At 44.9% G+C, this 20232-nt stretch overlaps 1 protein-coding gene across 1 annotated transcript in view; it reads right to left on the bottom strand.

Annotated features, from left to right (window-relative positions):
• The window catches only part of LOC147676766 (palmitoyltransferase ZDHHC1-like), a 452133-nt gene extending 434057 nt beyond the window's left edge, over positions 1-18076 (bottom strand). Inside the window, exon 1 of the mRNA XM_086945205.1 lies at positions 17950-18076. Coding sequence (XP_086801331.1) covers positions 17950-17977 — 28 coding nt within the window. The 5' untranslated portion in view covers positions 17978-18076. The remainder of the gene's footprint in view (positions 1-17949) is intronic.
• Between the last annotated feature and the right edge of the window lie 2156 nt (positions 18077-20232).

Here is a 20232-nt window from a genome sequence, read left to right as displayed (position 1 = left end):
AGCTGCCTCAATTTCAGAAAACAGCAAGCTATAAAAATAGAGATAAATGAAAGCTGAATCTCGGGGAGTTTGGAAACATCATTGCAAAATCTAAACTGATCATTCAGTACAGAATATGAAGATGACAATCAGAAATTTCACAGACTCTCAGGAAAACGGAGCATACATCTGCAGTAGGCAAAACAAGAGATATAGCTCTGAATACTGAAACCATAATTCTACAAAGGCTCAACTGATTGTGTACTGTTCATCTAATGAGAAACTGAGCTGCTTAGTAGAGAAGAGGAAACAGATTTCAGGAAGTGCTGCATAACATTTGAGAACAGGTCACGAACACCTAGGGAAAACTATTCAATTTGCAACACACAAACAAAACTCTCACAATCTACAACACACAAAGGAAAGGAATCAAGAGACTATTTAATTCTCTCCAAGCCTGAATGTAGCAACCATAATTGCTGCAAGCAGACATGCTCTCCCATCCAAACAAATGCATTTTCCCTGATCCCTGACTAAGGAACAACACATCGCAACACCATTATCACAAATCCTTAAAGCATGACCTGGTAGAGGACATAAGGCATACGAAATTAGCCTAGCTCAGAAACAAGGTTGAGACTGGTCTGATCTGACCTGACTGGAATAAAGAAACAGTCATGGGACAGGAAACTTGGCTAAAGCTCTTCGCAAAAGCAAGAAAACAAGCCCAAAACAGTCTTTATTGAGATTAATTCTTTGATGGTATTTTCTTTTTCATTTTCATCATCAAAAGACTTGCGGCTATTTCAGCCATAAAAGCACCTATAAAAATTTACAATACACTAAAATATAATCAATAGCAGCACTGGGGAGTACAGATTATTAACATACACAGGTTACACAAGTATCAGAAAATTCAAACATGGGAATCACTTTATCCAATTAAAAACTAATATTTAAAAATATAAGTTAGGATTAAGACAATTTAAAACTATCCTTTAAAAGCACCATAAAAATAGAATCCGTTTTCATTAAGGCATTCAATTTTAGCCAAAGACAGCCACCAATAGCTAGGTTTTAATTTTCTATTAGCTTGCCCAGTCCCTTCAAAATGTCAGCTTGTCAACAGGGTACAGGTACAACAAGGAGAACTTTTTTGAAATCCATTTTGTGTGACAGTTACCAAAAACACATATTTAGCTTAGCTAACGAACGCATCTGAAAGTTCTAATTATCTTATTCCTTCATTTTTTCAACCTCATTCACGGAAGAGCTTTACTCCCCTTTTTAGGTCTCGCCTAGACAGCGCATATGCGCGGTCCCTTTGGGACATTCTTTATCTACAACATGGGCTTCAAGCACCGCCCATCATTTTCATTGGTTTCTCATACTGTCCTTTGTAAATGCCGGCTATTGTTTGGTAAATACGTGTAGTAGTCCCTCCTTTTGGACTTTTGTATCCTCTCATGAGGACTGCCCCTGTTACATGTGCTCTTACTCTTTAGGTTTTTTGGGATGCTTTGAGAGCACTTTTTTGTTGGCCTGCCTCTGCTCGGGTTAAGGGCTCGGTTTTGTTTACTTCGTACACTGGCTTGATGAAACGTTGGTGACCTCTTAATTTGCCATGCTGATTGCCGGTGTTTGGTATTTCAGCTTCACCCATCACTAACTTTCCCTGTGTCATCCTCCCCACTCCCTTCCCCCTCCCACACAATGCTTGCCAGCCCCCAAACATACCCCTCTGGGGAAGCTGCTTGTTCATTTTGACATTGCATCAACATTTCTACGGTTCCCTCTTTCTTCTGCTACTTGCATTGGCATTTGTATTTATTCTCCAATTCTGGTGCTGTGCATCAGAGAAATATATTGTGGCTAATTTTCTTTGTGTTTTTGGATCATCATTTTTTGTGCAACACTTGATTTTTCAGTATTAGCATTTTTATTGTTCTTTTTTCCAATTGGCTTCAGCTTCACTCATCACCTACTCTCCCCCGTGTCACCCCCCCCACCAACTCACCCCTCCCACAACAATGCTTGCCCACCACCACCCCTCCAAGATTGCTGCTTGTTCATTTTGACATTGCATCTGCATTTTTAAGGTTAACTCTTTATTCAGCTACCTGCATCAGCATTTGTATTTGTACTACAATTTCCTCGTTCTGGTGCTGTGCTTCAGAGAAATATATTGTGGATAAATCTTTTAGGTCTTTCGGATCATCATGTTTTTTTAGTTCTCGCCTGGCGATAGCAGCGCATGGGCTGCTCTCGCTATGTGAGTACCTTTTGTTATCAATTCTCCCCAACGCTTGCATGCACGCGTTTGCATTGACAAACATGGCTGCTCTTTCCATTTGTCCATAGCAAACAGCTTGCGCATGTCCGTACGGACTGTAGACAGTCCGATGCCATCTTGCGAAGCTTTCGTTGTCACAGCAACGAAAATGCCTCATCGCATGTGCTCTTAATTAGGTTGGCTTTTGCGATCACTTTCACAGCCGCTTGTAGGTGAGTAAATTGTCAGCTGGATTTACGTGCCTTGTATGAGAAAGTTGCAAAAACAATGGATTTAGGCCCAGATCTTTGTACTGGGGTGAATGTAAGACATTGTTCTACATTCTGTCCATCAACTGTGGTTTTTGCAATTTTCACCCCGAGTGGGCTGGGTATGCTCAGACGTGAGTCCCAGGCTCTCCACACCACTGGAGTCAAGCTATCCAGGCTGAAGAAGGCTGATAGCCAGAAACCGGTCCTTGGATGCTTGATTCCGGTCTAGGAAAGACATGGCTTGGTAGTTCGGGCTGGACTGTTCCCATGAGGCACAGGGTCAAGGCTGATTTGCATATAGCCATTGTCTGACCTAGGGTGGTGTGGAGTGCAAAAAACGATGGATTTAGGCCCAGATCTTTGTACTGAGGTGAATGTAAGACATTGTTCTACATTCTGTCCATCAACTGTGGTTTTTGCAATTTTCACCCCGAGTGGGCTGGGTATGCTCAGACGTCAGTCCCAGGCTCTCCACATCACTGGAGTCAAGCTATCCAGGCTGAAGAAGGCTGATAGCCAGAAACCGGTCCTTGGATGCTTGATTCCGGTCTAGGAAAGACATGGCTTGGTAGTTCGGGCTGGACTGTTCCCATGAGGCACAGGGTCAAGGCTGATTTGCATATAGCCATTGTCTGACCTAGGGTGGTGTGGAGTTCAAAAAACGATGGATTTAGGCCCAGATCTTTGTACTGGGGTGAATGCAAGACATTGTTCTGCATTCTGTCCATAAACTGTGGTTTTTGCAATTGTATGAGAAAGGGCAGGTATTAATTTGAGCACCAGCATTACTTAAGTGGTTAAACAATGAGACAAGTGATATTCTAATTGAAATACACTTTATGTTTTAGGATATGTTTGATGTATTTTTCTTCGAGGGAATATATGCGTGTAGTGGGGTTGGACACTATAACGCAAATTTATGTTATTTTTTTTAATGAACTAAAGTAATATAATATAGTAAATCTAAGATTCTTATAAATATTATTGAAAAATTATATAAGCGGATATGCTTAGGATTTAGTAATAGGCAAGAATGTAAATGCTATTCCAATATGGAGGCTGCTTCTTCATAAGTTGATACTGCCTTGTTGTCCTCCATCTATTTCCACATGGTAGCAGCATGGTTCTCTGGTGTTTCACATTCACTACTGCTGAGAAGATAGCAGCGGAGCGCAGTTATAGGTTCTCTCGGACGACTTTCAGGTAAGCACAGTGATACTGTAGCCAGTGTCATGAGCATGGGGGAGAGCATGGGGGAGAGTAAGTGGGCAGCTTACCTGCGCATGAGCTATACAGCTAACGCTGCTGCGTTGAGACATGTACTAACAGTTTGCGGCCTAGTCCGGGATAGAGTAACGACTCATTCCAACCATCTTGCCATTACCGAACATCAGAGGATAATAGAAACTTTCTAAGTGCCGGGGACAGAGTAGCATTGATGAGAGCACTGGGGTCTCGTCTTTGCTCACAATTGTTGTTTCGCAAGTGAAGACTGATATCACCCAAGCGCAGTGGCATTGTGTCTGTCAACTGGGGTACCAGGTTTCCTGTCTATTCGTTTACACATTTTGGTGTACTTTTGTTTTGCCTGTTTCCCGCAGCACATTAATGTATTGAATTAGGCTTCACGTTTAATCATACTTTATTTAAACAATCCAGTTAATCAACACGAGAACAGTGTAGTGCAACTGTGATTAAAATTAATACAATGAATAACAAGCATTAAAAATGCAATAGGTCTCGCCTTTTATTAAGTAAAAGCCATTTGCTTTGCTTTGCTATACAATACCATTAGCAAAGCAAATGGCTTTAACTTAATCAAAGGCGAGACCTGTTGCATTTCCAATGCATGTTTTAATTAGGCATGGGAAATTACATGAGAGAGTCTGTTGATGCTTGCCACCCCGTCCTAGCTGCTTGCTGCTTCCCCGCCCTGTCTCCCACAATATGTTTCTTGAATCCGCTGCAGACACTGTGCGGTACTGGGTACATAGTCATATTTCCATGGTGTTTCGGAACAGCAGTTATGAATAAGTTCCCGTTGGCCTCTTTTTCTCACTCTTGCCAGCCGCAACAACAGCAATGTTATATACCACGAAATTGAGCACTTTGCAAGAGCACCAATTACATTATATATATTTTTTAATTAGGCATGGGGACATTACATGAGAGAGCCTGTGGATCCGTGTCACCCCGTCCAAGCTGTCAGCAAATCCCCCACCCCCTGTATCCTACAATATGTTGCATATAAGCACTGCAGACATTGTGTGGCTGTGGGCACATATTTTTATTTCCATTAGGTTTTGTATCAGCAGCTGTGAATAAATCTAGGACTGTGTTTTGAAGTAGGAACAGATATTTATACAATTATGACCTTCCTATACGTATATCGCTAAACATCAAACTACAGATAAATCATCTGGCCATGCTCCTCCGAGTGGATTCACTCAGCCTATAGTGAAGAGCCTGCAGAGCTCTTATCAAACCTGTGCTTACTGCAATAAAGGTGTGCAAGGATGAAAGCGTCACAGTGAAAAGGGTTGACTTGGGTGATATGATGGGGACTGACATTAGCCCAACACAGGCCCATGGACAGCATCTGGCACCATCTCACAAGACGTCTAATGCAACATTTGCATCTTTTCATTTCGTATCAGCATTTTTCTTTTGTTTCCGATTGCCATGCTTTCATATTTAACCTCCTACCTACCCCATGCCTCTCTAGTATTATTATTTTTTTTTTTTTTGGTAGTGTTATAAAGTGTGAACTCGAACGCTTTACAAGAGCACCAATTACATTTCATTGATGCTTTGTTTTTCAATTAGCCATGGGCGCATTACATGAGAGAGCCTGTTGATGCTTGCCACCCCATTCTAGCTGCTTGCCGCTCCCCCACACCCATCTCTCACGATATGTTTCTTGAATGCACTGCAGACACTGTGTGGTCCTTGGAACATATTCATATTGCTGTGGCGTTTCTTAACAGCAGCTGTGAATAAGTTCCTGTTTTCCACTATCTCACTCTTGCCAGCCGCAACAGCAATGTTATAGAGCATGAACTTGAGCGCTTTACAAGAGCACCAATTACAAAAGTATGGTTGTTTTCAATTTACTACATTGCTGACAAAGTTGACGCCAAAGGAGTGTAGTGTAGTTCCTATATTCCCAATAGGCTCTGTGCATTGGAATAATATATCCTATAGATTTGACGTAGGACTGAGATCTCCTAGGTCTATATTGAATATATTAGACTTAATTGTGTGTGCTAGCTAGCTCAGAGGTCACTAGAAACTTTCTCGAATAAACAAGAAGGGATTAGTTTCTGACAACTGCATAAACATGACAACTTTGTTTCCCCAAGAATAAACGTATCTTCAGAGTCATGGAAACAATAGACAGATATTTTACTCAGTCAATCGTGCATGATTCGTTTCATCAAAGGTGTAGAGAAATAGAGAGACCGGCGTTTTCAACAAAAGGATTTATTGAATAGTCTTCTTTCTCAAGTAAGTAAAGAGAACTGTTACAATCCTAATACAGGCCGCAAAGTATAATGTGTACAGCGAAAAGAGTATTATAAAATAATACTGTAAAAGCATTGTATGGTTTCTAAGCCATATAAAAATACATACATAAATAACGAAGGCTAAAAGTACTCAACTGGTGCTTCTAAAATACGCCTACCCCAATGTAGGGAAGAAGTAAGTGTGGTGTAGCATAGGTTTAGTTTCTTTGCCAAGAATCTTTCAAGATTTCTCTTTAGGGTCTAATCAGCTCCATACCTTAGTTTTAAAATGAAGGAGGTCTGGTATCTCTGTCTCGGGACTCGATTGCCCAACACCCCGCGAGGGGAGCTTGGAAACACTGGAGCTGGATTCTCAGCAAGAGAAAGGACAGCTTCTCGATCAGTGCGTCAGCTGGAGGGTCAGCTTCCTTCAGCACTTGCTGTAGCGAGCTGTGTCGGGCAAGTAGATAGTTAAACTGCTCCCGAACCACCGTGTGTGCGCTAGGGCAAGTGTAGGTATATTTATACCTTGAAGGTGTCTAGTTTGACGTAAAGTCGGGCATAATAACGTCATCAAAGAATCCCAAGGGAATGGTAGTTCTTTGAAATCTCTATGAGTTCTTGGAAAAATCAATCTTCAAGCAAGGGAATGTCCCTGACTGCTGAAGCAGAGTTTTTCCAAGAAATCGTTGTGGCTTTTTGGAACGAGTGGAAGTAGCCATGCCTGTATTTGGACAAACACAACAGGTGATGGACCGAATGTGGATCAATGTCACACACTCACCCCAGTCCAAAGATCTGGGCCCAAATCCATCGTTTTTTTGCACTCCACACCACCCTGGGTTAGACAATGGCGATATGCAAATCAGCTCTGACCCTGTGCCCCATGGGAACAGTCCAGTCCGTACTACAAAAGCCATGTCCTTCCCAGAACGGAATCAAGCATCCGAGGACCGGACCGGTTTCGAGGTAACACCTCTCATCAGCCCGGCTAGCTTGACTCCAGTGGTGTGGAGTGCCTGGTACCCACGTCTGGGCATCCCCAGCGCACTTAGGGCGGAATATGCAAACACAACAGGTGATGGACCGAATGTGGATCAATGTCACACACTCACCCCAGTCCAAAGATCTGGGCCCAAATCCATCGTTTTTTTGCACTCCACACCACCCTGGGTTAGACAATGGCGATATGCAAATCAGCTCTGACCCTGTGCCCCATGGGAACAGTCCAGTCCGAACTACAAAAGCCATGTCCTTCCCAGAACGGAATCAAGCATCCGAGGACCGGACCGGTTTCGAGGTAACACCTCTCATCACCCCGGCTAGCTTGACTCCAGTGGTGTGGAGTGCCTGGGACCCACGTCTGGGCATCCCCAGCGCACTTAGGGCGGAATATGCAAACACAACAGGTGATGGACCGAATGTGGATCAATGTCACACACTCACCCCAGTCCAAAGATCTGGGCCCAAATCCATTGTTTTTTTGCACTCCACACCACCCTGGGTTAGACAATGGCGATATGCAAATCAGCTCTGACCCTGTGCCCCATGGGAACAGTCCAGTCCGAACTACAAAAGCCATGTCCTTCCCAGAACGGAATCAAGCATCCGAGGACCGGACCGGTTTCGAGGTAACACCTCTCATCAGCCCGGCTAGCTTGACTCCAGTGGTGTGGAGTGCCTGGGACCCACGTCTGGGCATCCCCAGCGCACTTAGGGCGGAATATGCAAACACAACAGGTGATGGACCGAATGTGGATCAATGTCACACACTCACCCCAGTCCAAAGATCTGGGCCCAAATCCATCGTTTTTTTGCACTTCACACCACCCTGGGTTAGACAATGGCGATATGCAAATCAGCTCTGACCCTGTGCCCCATGGGAACAGTCCAGTCCGAACTACAAAAGCCATGTCCTTCCCAGAACGGAATCAAGCATCCGAGGACCAGACCGGTTTCGAGGTAACACCTCTCATCAGCCCGGCTAGCTTGACTCCAGTGGTGTGGAGTGCCTGGGACCCACGTCTGGGCATCCCCAGCGCACTTAGGGCGGAATATGCAAACACAACAGGTAATGGACCGAATGTGGGTCAATGTCACACACTCAACCCAGTCCAAAGATCTGGGCCCAAATCCATCGTTTTTTTGCACTCCACACCACCCTGGGTTAGACAATGGCGATATGCAAATCAGCTCTGACCCTGTGCCCCATGGGAACAGTCCAGTCCGAACTACAAAAGTCATGTCCTTCCCAGAACGGAATCAAGCATCCGAGGACCGGACCGGTTTCGAGGTGGGCTGCATGGGCTATGTCTAAATATGGGTATGATTTCTATGCCTATATAAGGGCAATGTGAATTGTACCTACATAAGGGCATGAATCGGGACATTTCGCTCAGATCCTAAAATGCCATAAAAAGAGAAGCTGCAAGGTCTGTCTGAGCCAATGCTGTGTAGGCAATGAGGTATTTTTTCGATGTCCATTCATCGTCAGACCACTGGTGAACAGTATAGTTAGAAAGGTAAGAAATAACTAGGAGGACTAGAAGTGTATGCATATTGTGTTGCACTCTGCTTAAGAAGGTGTTTATGAGATATTCATTACTTGCGCTTTCTGTGTGATACTTCAGATTATTTGGAGGCAGTCACAATGCTGATAGCATACTTATACTTTGCCTCAATACTGACTTTGGGTGGTTAAACCGGTGTGGTTCCCATCAGAGGAAGGGCAAGCCTTCAGATTTTTTTCATGCCTGACTATGCTACCTTGCCAACACAGGCAACCTGTTAGAGTATGGTTTCATTACCTGCCCCCGACTTTTCAGTGCCTCATAACCCAGCCACGTTCCAAGATAACTTTGATCACACATGATTTTATGATGCCACTATTTCAACCTACATCTGTGCACCTTTGTTTTGATATGTCATTTACCCATTTCTGATGCTCTGCAACTGTGACATATTAACCACTGTACAGCGTTGCTGAACTCATATTGTAAACTGTCTAGCCCTGCATAATACATGACTACTGTTTCCTAATGACCTCTTTCTACTTCTGCAGCTAGAAATTAGGTAATTGTGCATCGGAGGTATTTTTCGCATAGTTATGGATTTGCCGCCTTTTCCCCATAATCAATCATCGAACGCAAAATCTACAGATTTTACCAGAAAAAGGCATTTGCTTCTAGCGCAAAGGGTTCAAACATTACTAAAAACGCAGTGATGCATATTGCCCTGCAGTATGAGGCTCTTGCAAAGGTTGACTGGTCACCTTTCTTTTGCTTATTTCTATATTTGGGTGTTAAACTGGTACTAAATGAGGTGCAATTTATGCCCAGACAGTGTTAACAAGTTAACAAAGAATCAATTAATACTATCAGAAAGTATGCAGCATTCCACTGCATAATTTGCCTTTTCTTGACACCTAATTTAGTAAACCCTGCCACATAATGTTGCCGTCCCTTGCCACATAATTCCAGTGACCCTGCATCCCATGAATTATTTTTAACATGCTCAGGGGTTAGCTCTTCTCTTGACTCAGTTCACTGATGGCCAATTTGATGCATTTAAAAAACCATGCTGTTGGTTGGCTGCATTGCGCCTTTAGACAGCTCTCTACAGCTTTACTGCAGGGTAGTATATTCAAAAGTCTGAAGATCGGGAGAAGCCAATGTTTTCTTAGTGTCAGCATTTTTTATGAATACATGTGACGTAACTTAATGTTTCTGGTGCTGTCCTACATAGTTTTCAAAGCTGGTCAAAGTCGCATCTTAATCTCCCCAACCAATATGACTTCACAGGAAATCTCAGCCTAGTTAATTGCCTTTTTAGGTTGAGCCTACAAAGTGCATGCAAGACCTGATGTAATAACCATAGGTGAGTGTAATCTGGCCTGCTGCACACAGTTGTTTTAATCATGCATCGCGCTTCTTTGCTGGCTCCTCATCGGTTGGTGCTCCCAATACCTCACTTCCACAGTTTCATTACGCTGTGGGTATGTATATGTTCCTTAGGGGACTCCTCCTTTTAATTCTTGCTCGGTCTTTAATGAGGGCATTGGGCATTTCTTCCTAACCAGCGTCATCATTCTTTTGTACACATGGGGTAGTGGATGCAAAGACTCAAACCCGGTTCCCGAGTCCCAAAGTCGGCAGCTCGTAAGTTACACCACGCTCGCTCAGGTCGCTTACTTGCAAACACGATCATAAATAATCGTCGTTATTCATTGTGATTCCCTTACAATTCACATTGTTTATTTAATGTAATTGATTCCAATCTGCCCGCTATTGTTCATTTCATTTCATTAGTTCCAAATTTCTGTTCTTTGTTAACACAAAGAGAGCCAACGCGGAGAGACTCAAACTGGGGGGATTTTCTAAGCAAACAAAAATGAACCGCAACCTCCTCTGATTAACTCACTCCGTCCAGAAGCTTCTGCCTTTTCAATGCCATGGACCTGTGACTTACTTCTTCAAGGCCCTACCAGCCTTTCAGATTGAAGCCTCTGCCCCAAGCCTGACAGTCTTTTTGAGGAACTGTTCTGGCGTGAGTGACTAGATCACAGCCCTATGAGGTACCAGCCTGCTGCATAATCGTGTTTTCCCTATGAGCAGATGGCGTCCTGCCCTGGAAGGTCTTGGATGTGTGGCAAATGTTTATTTGAATAATCACAAAAGCTAATTACAATACCTTATAACTTCTGTCGAAAGGGAATGTGTGTTTGTCTGCAGGAGTCAAGCAACCTTCATACTAAGTAAAATGGCTGCACGCTCAGTTTTTTGCCCAAGCCTTTTCAGGAATTTCCTATCTAGCCTCGCAGCTCATAGTGCGCTGCTGTAGACAACTTGTCAGGCCCCTAGTTTGGCTGGCTCACCTCCTGGAATGGAAACTGAAGCCCAGCAGACACAAGCCATGGATAGCTTGCATTCAGTACCAATGTTTCAACGTACAGCACTGTTCCCATTTGGGCTAGGCGGGGTGGGCCTACCAAAGGAAGCCAAAACTACAAGTCCAGCAATACAGCGTGGTTGAGTTAAAGCTAGACTTGGTAAACCTCACAGATCATACTTACCGAATGCAAAATGCAGTGTGAAATTAGCAAATATTTTCAGAACTGTGTAGCTTAGGCATATTAAGTTTATCTAAAATGCTTCCTTTGATGAACGTATATGGTACATTTTACTATTAAATAATACCATTTACATTAGTTTAAAATACCTGTGGTGTATGTTGGATTACAACACCTCTCCAAAACCTGCTTTAGTTGGCTTATCTTTATTGCAGTGATATTAAAACACACAGCAGGGGAAAGGGTGCTGAAATTTGTTTTTATGATAAACTCTGGAAAGTGCAAATAGCAGGCAAGGGTTTGCATACTTTAAGGATTCCGTCCGTGTGTAACATAACTGGTGCTCATGTAAAGCATAAAAACACCTTTGCTGTGAAAAAACAGATCGCCAACATCCATGCACTTCCAATGGGTGTGAGGAAAACTGTTAAATGACCTCGAGATAAAGCAGCACATCTAGTTTCACAATCAACCAGCATTAACGAAGAAACAGGGAACTAATTATAGGCTGCAACCTCCCAAAAAACCTCTTCATGCGCTTGTTAACTTTTCGTTGAGGTTTTAGTTTCAATGTACAGTGATGTAATAATGCAATATATACCCCATCCTCCACCTCGCTGAATGTGAAGAGCCCTTCTCAGTCTCCCATATCTCAAAGATAGCCTTTCTTTATAATTGTTTCATCATTTTCAAACTTGGTAGCACAATCCACAGAAATACACTCCACACTTTACCACATAATTTCAATCAGCATATTTACACCAATCGGCACACACTTCCACACTACACAATTCTTCACTATACATTTCCATTCCAGACCACATAATTCAACAACAAACCACATCATTCAACAACATAATTACACAACATCTCATACATCCACACCACAGAATTCCACATCATGCCACAAAGTTCATCAGCACACCACATAATTAAACTCCACTACATACCACTCCACAACATACCGTTCCACTTAATTACACTCCAAAACACACAATTCCACTACACATAATTCCAGTACTCAATATCATAATTACTAGCCACATAATTTCATTGCACACAATGCCGCATAATTGCACTACACCGATCCAATCTACACCACAACCAAACTAACAATTACAATCCAACCCACATATTTCTATTCCACACCACATACATCCACTCCACTCCAACCAAAACATATGGGTGAAAGACATTATCATTTACAGCACCAATAACGCAAGACCTATTGCACTACAATGCTTGTGTAATTGTATGATGGTAGTGGTTTTAAATACATCCCCGGCCAGTTTGGGGGCTCATGTTCCAGATAATTCCAAACAGAGTAAGCACAACCAATCCTGAGAGTCCCCTTTGTTGTTGTGAAGTAGATGCAAGGTGATAACATTTTCACAAGCTTTGCCCTGGGAAACGCTATGAGCAGATAATGTTCACACAGAGAACGTGCCTGGGGACTGGGGAGACATTTTCTCTTGGAACCAGTCACCTTGCTGGTAACTCCGTGACTTTTGAACGCAAGGTCTGACCTCGTGACCAATTTTTATTTGCGATACCCCAAGAAGTTTCCTGTATGAAATTTATGTTCATGGTCACATGTTTAAGGAAATTGTGTATTCATTTTTAGGTCGAGCGACCTATCTCAACGCGCATGCGCATTGAGCGGGAGCTCGATATAAAGGGGCTTAAATAGAGGTTTAACTAGCTGGCGATTTGGTGTTGTGCCCGTGAAATGCTTGTGCACAGCATCAAATCGCCAGCCATCTGCCATCTGTTCCCCAGCAGCTCTGCCCCACAAGCTTCCCCCAGCGTGCGCTCTGGCTCAGCCGAGCCGCACTCCTCCCACACCTCTCACACACAAGTGAAGCTTCACTTCAAAGCATGCGCGTTATCATATATAAATTCGCATTGTTTTCACGGCCGGCCTCCGGCCGTGACTCGCATTTCTCCTTCCTTCCAGCGCTGGCTTGTTTTTATCATGTCCCTTTACTTGTAAGGCAATCCTTGTTTAATAGGTAAATAATGCAGCCCACGCCGAGGATCGGAACCCTGTTCTCCAGCTCCTAAGTCAGCAGCGCACGCAGCCTGCCATCTGTGTTGTGTCAGGTTACAAATGGTTTCACTTTTGGGGCTTTGCTGCTGCGCTTGTTGTAAATGCCCCTCCTTTCGGTGCCTGGTTCTCTCCCAGGTGATTTCACTCACTGAATATTTTTGTGGGCTATCATATAGGCGTTCGCGCTTCTTTCTATTCCGGCATGTGATGGCCCCTCATTCCTCCTCCCGTGTGGGTCTGGCCGAGGCTGGCGATGGAGAACTCTTTCAATTGTCTCTAAACACTTCACTGTAAACACACCGGTCAAGAGGCCCCATGTTATGTGCCTCACCTTGCGTCAGGCTCTTTCAAGACCTCTTCCCCAAACCGTATGTTCCATTTTGTGACTTGTAGCGTCAAAATGTACATTTTAGAAATGGTCGTGGCGGCATTGCCGTGGCATGCGACCACTTGGACACAAAGTCTTAAGTTACTAACACGCTTTTATAATAGTGATAGCCAACGTACATAGCCACGAGTATATTTTTATATTATTTTCCTTTAATTGTTTTCATGATTCCCGAGTGAACATTTCACTTATCTAATAAATGTTGAAATAACTTTGACCCCACTAATACAAGTTCCGAACGTGAACAGGACATGCCTTAAATACTTCAAGTGTGCCGTGCCATGTAGCTTTAATTATATGCACCAGCCCCACCCCCAGAAATCAACCCGCAGCCACTCGCAAACAATGCACACGGTTTTCTGTTGAGCAAAAATTTATTTATATTTTTTGAAATACGAGTTCCGAGCTGGAACAGAACGTTCGCAAAGTAATTCTCTCTAAACACTTCACTGTAGACGCACCCGTCAAAAGGGTCCATGTTATGTGCATCACCATGCCTATTGAAAATACAAGTGAATATCAAAGCATTTTTGCTCTGCACAACTCCAAAGCCTATTGTTTTATCTGTTTCTGGCACATGTGCAACCCAGAAAAAACATTCTTCCACCACTAAAGTGGCAACCCTGGACAATTTGGAGGCAGTCTCTAGAACAGGAGCTGCTGCCGTAGGTGAAGCAACAGGAGCTGCTGTCACAAGTGAAAGATATAATTGCAAACAATAAGTGCCAGGAAAGGAGGAAGTCATTTGCAGAGACCCAAACAACAAGAGGCCCATTCAACCGGCAAGTGTTCATTCAGATGATGTTCGGTTGTTTTAGCTCTGCTGCTCTTTTCACGTTCTGCCAAACTGCTTTAATCTCTTGTTTTTATCTTGGTTGACCGAGTTTGTGGAAGATGATAGTTAAACACGTGTCCTTCAGAAGAACAAAGCTGAATGTGTTAACTTAAAGCGGCGGATTGCAACTCAGTTCGTACATAGCCTAATCAGTGGCATGAATGCATCTTTGCCGAGTAGTAGTTTACCATAAACTGCTCAGTGAGTCATCAAGTTGCCTGAGCATGACCCATCAATGCAGTGGATAATAATGTAGCTCAGTGGGCTAATGTGCATACTTTAGAAAAATTCTGTCTGAAGTGCAGGCTTAAAATCAATGTAGGGTAAGGAAGCAGGGGTGTTTGGGCTGGGCGATTTGGTGCTGTGCCCGTGCCCGTGGCTTTTAGGTCAATGCGCAAGCGCATTGACCTAAAATGCGCGTGCACATCACCAAATCGCCGTCTGTTCCCTCAGCCGCACTCCTCCCACACCTTTGGAGTGAATCTTAGCTTCACTTCAAAGGCCCCTGCTGCTTTCACACCTTCTCCCCGCTCCGCCCCCTCCCCTGCCCGCCGTGTCGCATTTCTCCTCCCCCCTCCCCACAGCAATGCCCTCAAGTGTCCGGGAGCCCCGCGTCTGTCATCGTCTTCTTTTAAAGCAAAGGGGCTATTGTTGGGAGACGTCTGCAGACTGTGTCCAGGAAACGGCCTTTTCCCAAAATACACCTGAATAGCGGGCTTCATTTGGACAAACGGGACGGATATTTGCGAAGAGTGTACACATATTTATTTTACACTCCAGGGGAACACTTGTTCTAGTGTGTAACGTGTGCACAGCAAGCCGTTACCTGCGCACACACGCCCACGGACACGCACACAATGGTGCAAACGTGCGCGCACAGACACATACAGAGAAACACACTTGCACGCATATAGACACACACACTACACACAATAGCACTCACATTAACGCAGGCACGTGCGAGCACACATACACACGAACATACATGTCGTTTTGCAAAGAGACTCCCACAGATGATGATAAACACCCGCAGGCACGCATTCACGTGGAAACAGTCGCAAACACACAAACACATCTACAACAGATGTCCCTTCAACCATTTTCTAACAAAGACTGACAGAGACACACAGACCTTCCCAGAATAAATGCACGTGAAAACGGACAGACACGCACCAGGACACACCACACAGACGCACACTGTAGGGGTGTAACAATGTCCTACCACTCATGCCTCCAGGGTCACCAGGTCACGTGCATGTTACCCACCTGTGTGCCACTGCTGTTATGTCAATAATGCCCAGCTCTGCTGATACAAGGCTTCTAGACAATATACACAACCACCCCATCCACCACCGCATCCACCATCACCACATCCACCGCATCCACCACCACCGCATCCACCACCACATCCACCATCACCACCACATCCACCATCACATCCACCACCACCACATCCACCATCACCGCATCCACCACCACATCCACCATCACCACCACATCCACCATTACATCCACCACCACCGCATCCACCACCACCACCACACCCACCATCCACCACCACATCCACCATCACCACCACATCCACCATTACATCCACCACCACCACATCCACCACCGCATCCACCACCACCGCATCCACCACCACCACCACACCCACCACCACTACATCCACCACCACATCCACTACCACCACCACCCCATCCACCACTACCACCACCACCACTGCATCCACCACCGCATCCACCACATCCACCACCACATCCACCGCATACACCACCACATCCACCATCACCACCACATCCACCACCACCACCACCTCCACCACCACATCCACCACCACCTCCACATCCACCATGACATCCACCGCCACATCCACCACCACATCCACCACCGCCACATCCACCACCACATCCAACCACATCCACCACAACCACCACCGCATCCACCACCACATCCACCATCACCACCTCATCCACCACCACCACCTCATCCACCACCACCACCGCATGCACCGCATCCACCACCACCGCATCCACCACCGCATCCACAACCGCATCCACCATCACCACCACATCCACCATCACATCCACCACCACCACCACATCCACCATCACCTCCACCTCCACCACATCCACCATCACCTCCACATCCACCATGACATCCACCACCACTGCATCCACCACCACCACCACACCCACCACCACTACATCCACCACCACATCCAATACAACCACCACCCCATCCACCACTACCACCACCACTGCATCCACCACCACCTCCGCATCCACCGCATCCACCACCACCACATCCACCGCATCCACCACCACATCCACCACCACATCCACCATCACCACCACATCCATCACATCCACCATCACCACCACGTCCACCATCACATCCACCACCACCACATCCACCTCCACCATCACCTCCACATCCACCATGACATCCACCGCCACATCCACCACCACATCCACCACCACCACCACCACATCCACCACCACCACATCCACCACCACTTCCACCACCACCGCATCCACCACTTCCACCGCATCCACCACTTCCACCGCATCTACCACCACCACATCCACCGCATCCACCACCACCACATCCACCACCACCACCACCACATCCACCACCTCATTCACCACCTCATTCACCACCGCATCCACCACCACCACATCCACCATCACTTCCACCACCACATCCACCACCACTTTCACCACATCCACAACCACCACCACCACATCCACCACCACTTTCACCACATCCACAACCACCACCACATCCACCACCACCACATCCACCACATCACCACCACATCCACCACCTCCACCACCACCACATCCACCACATCACCACCACATCCACCACCTCCACCACCACCACATCCACCATCACCACCACCACCATCACCACCACCACATCCACCACCACCATATCCCCCAGATCCACCACCACCACCACATCTATATGTGTGTGGCTCTGTGTGTGTTTAGGTGCAAATGCAATGTTCTTGGATTTTCGTCACAATAAAATACACTGAACATAATCTTCACAAAAGTTATTTACAAACATTTAAGCTATTGCCATTGTAAATTACAATAACTTTTATTTAAGTATTAATTATTTACAAAATTAAAAGCCATTGTTATTTGTAATATCAATACATCTAAGTCACGTAAATACAACACACATTGCATTACAAATGCTATAGGTGTCACATTTGCAAAAGTTAAAACTATTGACATTGTAACTGACAAAGCTATTAATTTTGTTACTTTCAAAACCAACACATAAATAAAAAAAGTGTCATTTACAATACCAATAGCTCAAACTTTCCTAATGCGAGACCTATTGCATTTCCAATGCTTGTTTCATTGAGTTATTTCGCACACCTCGTAGATGGTCAGCCTTTTACAAAAAGACAAATAAATAGATGAATGTCAGCGATTCCATTAGTAGCAGATTGAAAGACTCTAAATGAAACAATGCGACACTTCTGAAAGGAATATGAACTGCACATCACATATCGCGTTGTTCTGCGCTAGTGTCTGGCACAGTGTGACACAACCATACCTTGAAAGCTCTCGTCCGTGCGCAGCATGGAGGGGTTGAGGTAGTATTGGATGAAAACATACGAAGCAACGATGGCAACCAGCAGCGAGCTGATGGCAGCAGAGATGATACTGTTCAGAAAAAACCTGGTAATAGACAGAAAAGAGGGAAAGTTTAGGTTCGCACTATATTAAAAGAGCGAGATGATTCTGTATGGCTGCATAAAAATGAAGCTGCTATTGAGACAACAAATATAAACAGGTTATTCTTCAAAACAATACTCAAATCCTAGCTCTGCTTGCGCAGTATCGGATGCAATTATGTTCTTCTCTGTATTTCTCAATGCACAATGCTTTTGAACAGGAGCAGGAATGTGCAGTGCTTAATTTGCAAAAAAACATAACTGCCAGGGAGCACGTCGGGAGGCCACTGCAGCCTGCACCACCCATTGCCCCTCACAGTCTCCCTGTAAACAAGCATTGGCATAGCCAATAGGTCTAACTTTTGGGACCTTATAAGTATTTAGTTATGCAGCACAATATCCTTGGTGCAACAACATTAACTGTTGCATGGTTAAACACTTATAAGGTCCCAAAGGCGAGACCTATTGGCTATGCCAATGCTAGTTTTAAATGTGGTGCTCTTCCCCTGGTGTGGCAGTTGCACATTACCAGGCTGCTATTATTTGTGGGCTTTTCTGCTTTCCAGATTATACAGCCTGTGGGCTCCTGTGGTTGTAACAAGAAAAGCACTGTAATATAAAAATACAAAGAGCATGTGGCACCGAACATGTACATGCGTTGGAGGTACAGCTTTACCCCAGTGAGAGTCCATTCCACCCGTGTGTGGGCTTGGCCACGTCTGCTTGTGTGACATGTAGATGGGAACTCGTGTTGACCGTGACATTTACATGCATTAAAGAGGCAGCTACCAGTAACTAAGAGATGCTGAAAGCAGTGGCAATAAATAGAAAGCAACCGGGAGCCTCTTGACTCTAGAAGTGCTGGCGCCCTGCTGCGGGTCACGCTACAGGGTCTGAGCCATTCTCTTTAAATTAACCTCTGTGCCTCACTCATACAGTGCCATTACAGTACAGCAGAGACTGGCTTTGTAGGACGTGCTCTTTCCGGGCACCCCGGCTGGGTTTAATGGAAACACAGACAAACAAACAAGCAAAAGAGCACATTGGCGCACAGCCAACACGAACCAGCGCAGATTATCACTGCCCGCCTGGGCCTGCGTGGCTTCTCTCAAAAGCTGGGAGCGATGCCGGAAACAGGTCATTCGATACAGTCGAGCAGCCAGATGCCAAACTCAAGCGAAAGGTGATGGAAGGAAGTAACAAGCATTGCTGGGGAACACACGCAGCTTCTTATCCTGAATTCTATACGCTGATATACATTTCCTATATGCATGTGTTAAAAGGTTTACAAAACGACACAAGTGTGCAAATAAAACAGTCACCATTAATTGTAGAAACCACTTTTCATTATGCCAAGACAAAATAAATGCATAATCGAAACAATTTCATTTATGAAGTCTTCTTGTTGCCATGACATCTAGAAGCAGTTTAAAGGGAAAGAACATGGGGAACAAGCATGGCAGCGCGGCCGTAAAAGTAACGCCGGGAGGTCGCGAAAGTCATAGCGATCACGGTGAAAGCGAACGTGATTGCGATGACGCGCTCTGTGCTCAGCACGCGGGGGATGCGCGCGCAGCAGAGTGGATTGCAGAGGCGTTGCGAGGCATGCGCGCTTGTGCACATAACCGAAAGCTGGTGGCCGGCAACAGCCTTTGGAAGCATTTCCAAAAGCTACTGACTAAATGTCTCGCAGAGCAACGCATGCGCTGACTCAGCGAGACCTAAAAAGCATCATGTTCAAAATGCAATGCCTAGCACATAAAGCACTCCACAACTCCGCCCTAAAACTTTAAGATCTAGATTTCAGTGGTACATACCTAGATTCCTCCTTTGTTCAACAGTCAGCAAGACTGTTGTAGTTCTGAGATTAGCACTGGCTAGATGGGGTGGTAGATCCCCCTCTTATGTTACAGCCAAAACCCAGAACTCATTGCCCCTTTATAGCAAATCGAGGAAGGATCGCAAGTTATTTAGGAGAAGCCTAAAAACCTGCCTTTTTACTCTATAGAACCTGTCTAGGTTGTAATCAGGATTCTCGGTCTCCTCCTCTGATCTGTTTTTTAGGCTGATGGTATCAAACGTGTGTTTTAAAGTATTTCATTGCAAAACTATTACAGAGAATGACTCAAAGTGATGTAATAGATCTGTTACCTTGGAATAGA

Source organism: Lissotriton vulgaris, chromosome 12, assembly GCF_964263255.1.
Source record: "Lissotriton vulgaris chromosome 12, aLisVul1.2, whole genome shotgun sequence".
Lineage (NCBI taxonomy): Eukaryota > Metazoa > Chordata > Amphibia > Caudata > Salamandridae > Lissotriton > Lissotriton vulgaris.
The sequence above is the reverse complement of the archived record's forward strand: the minus strand, read 5'-3'. Positions and strand labels throughout refer to the sequence as shown.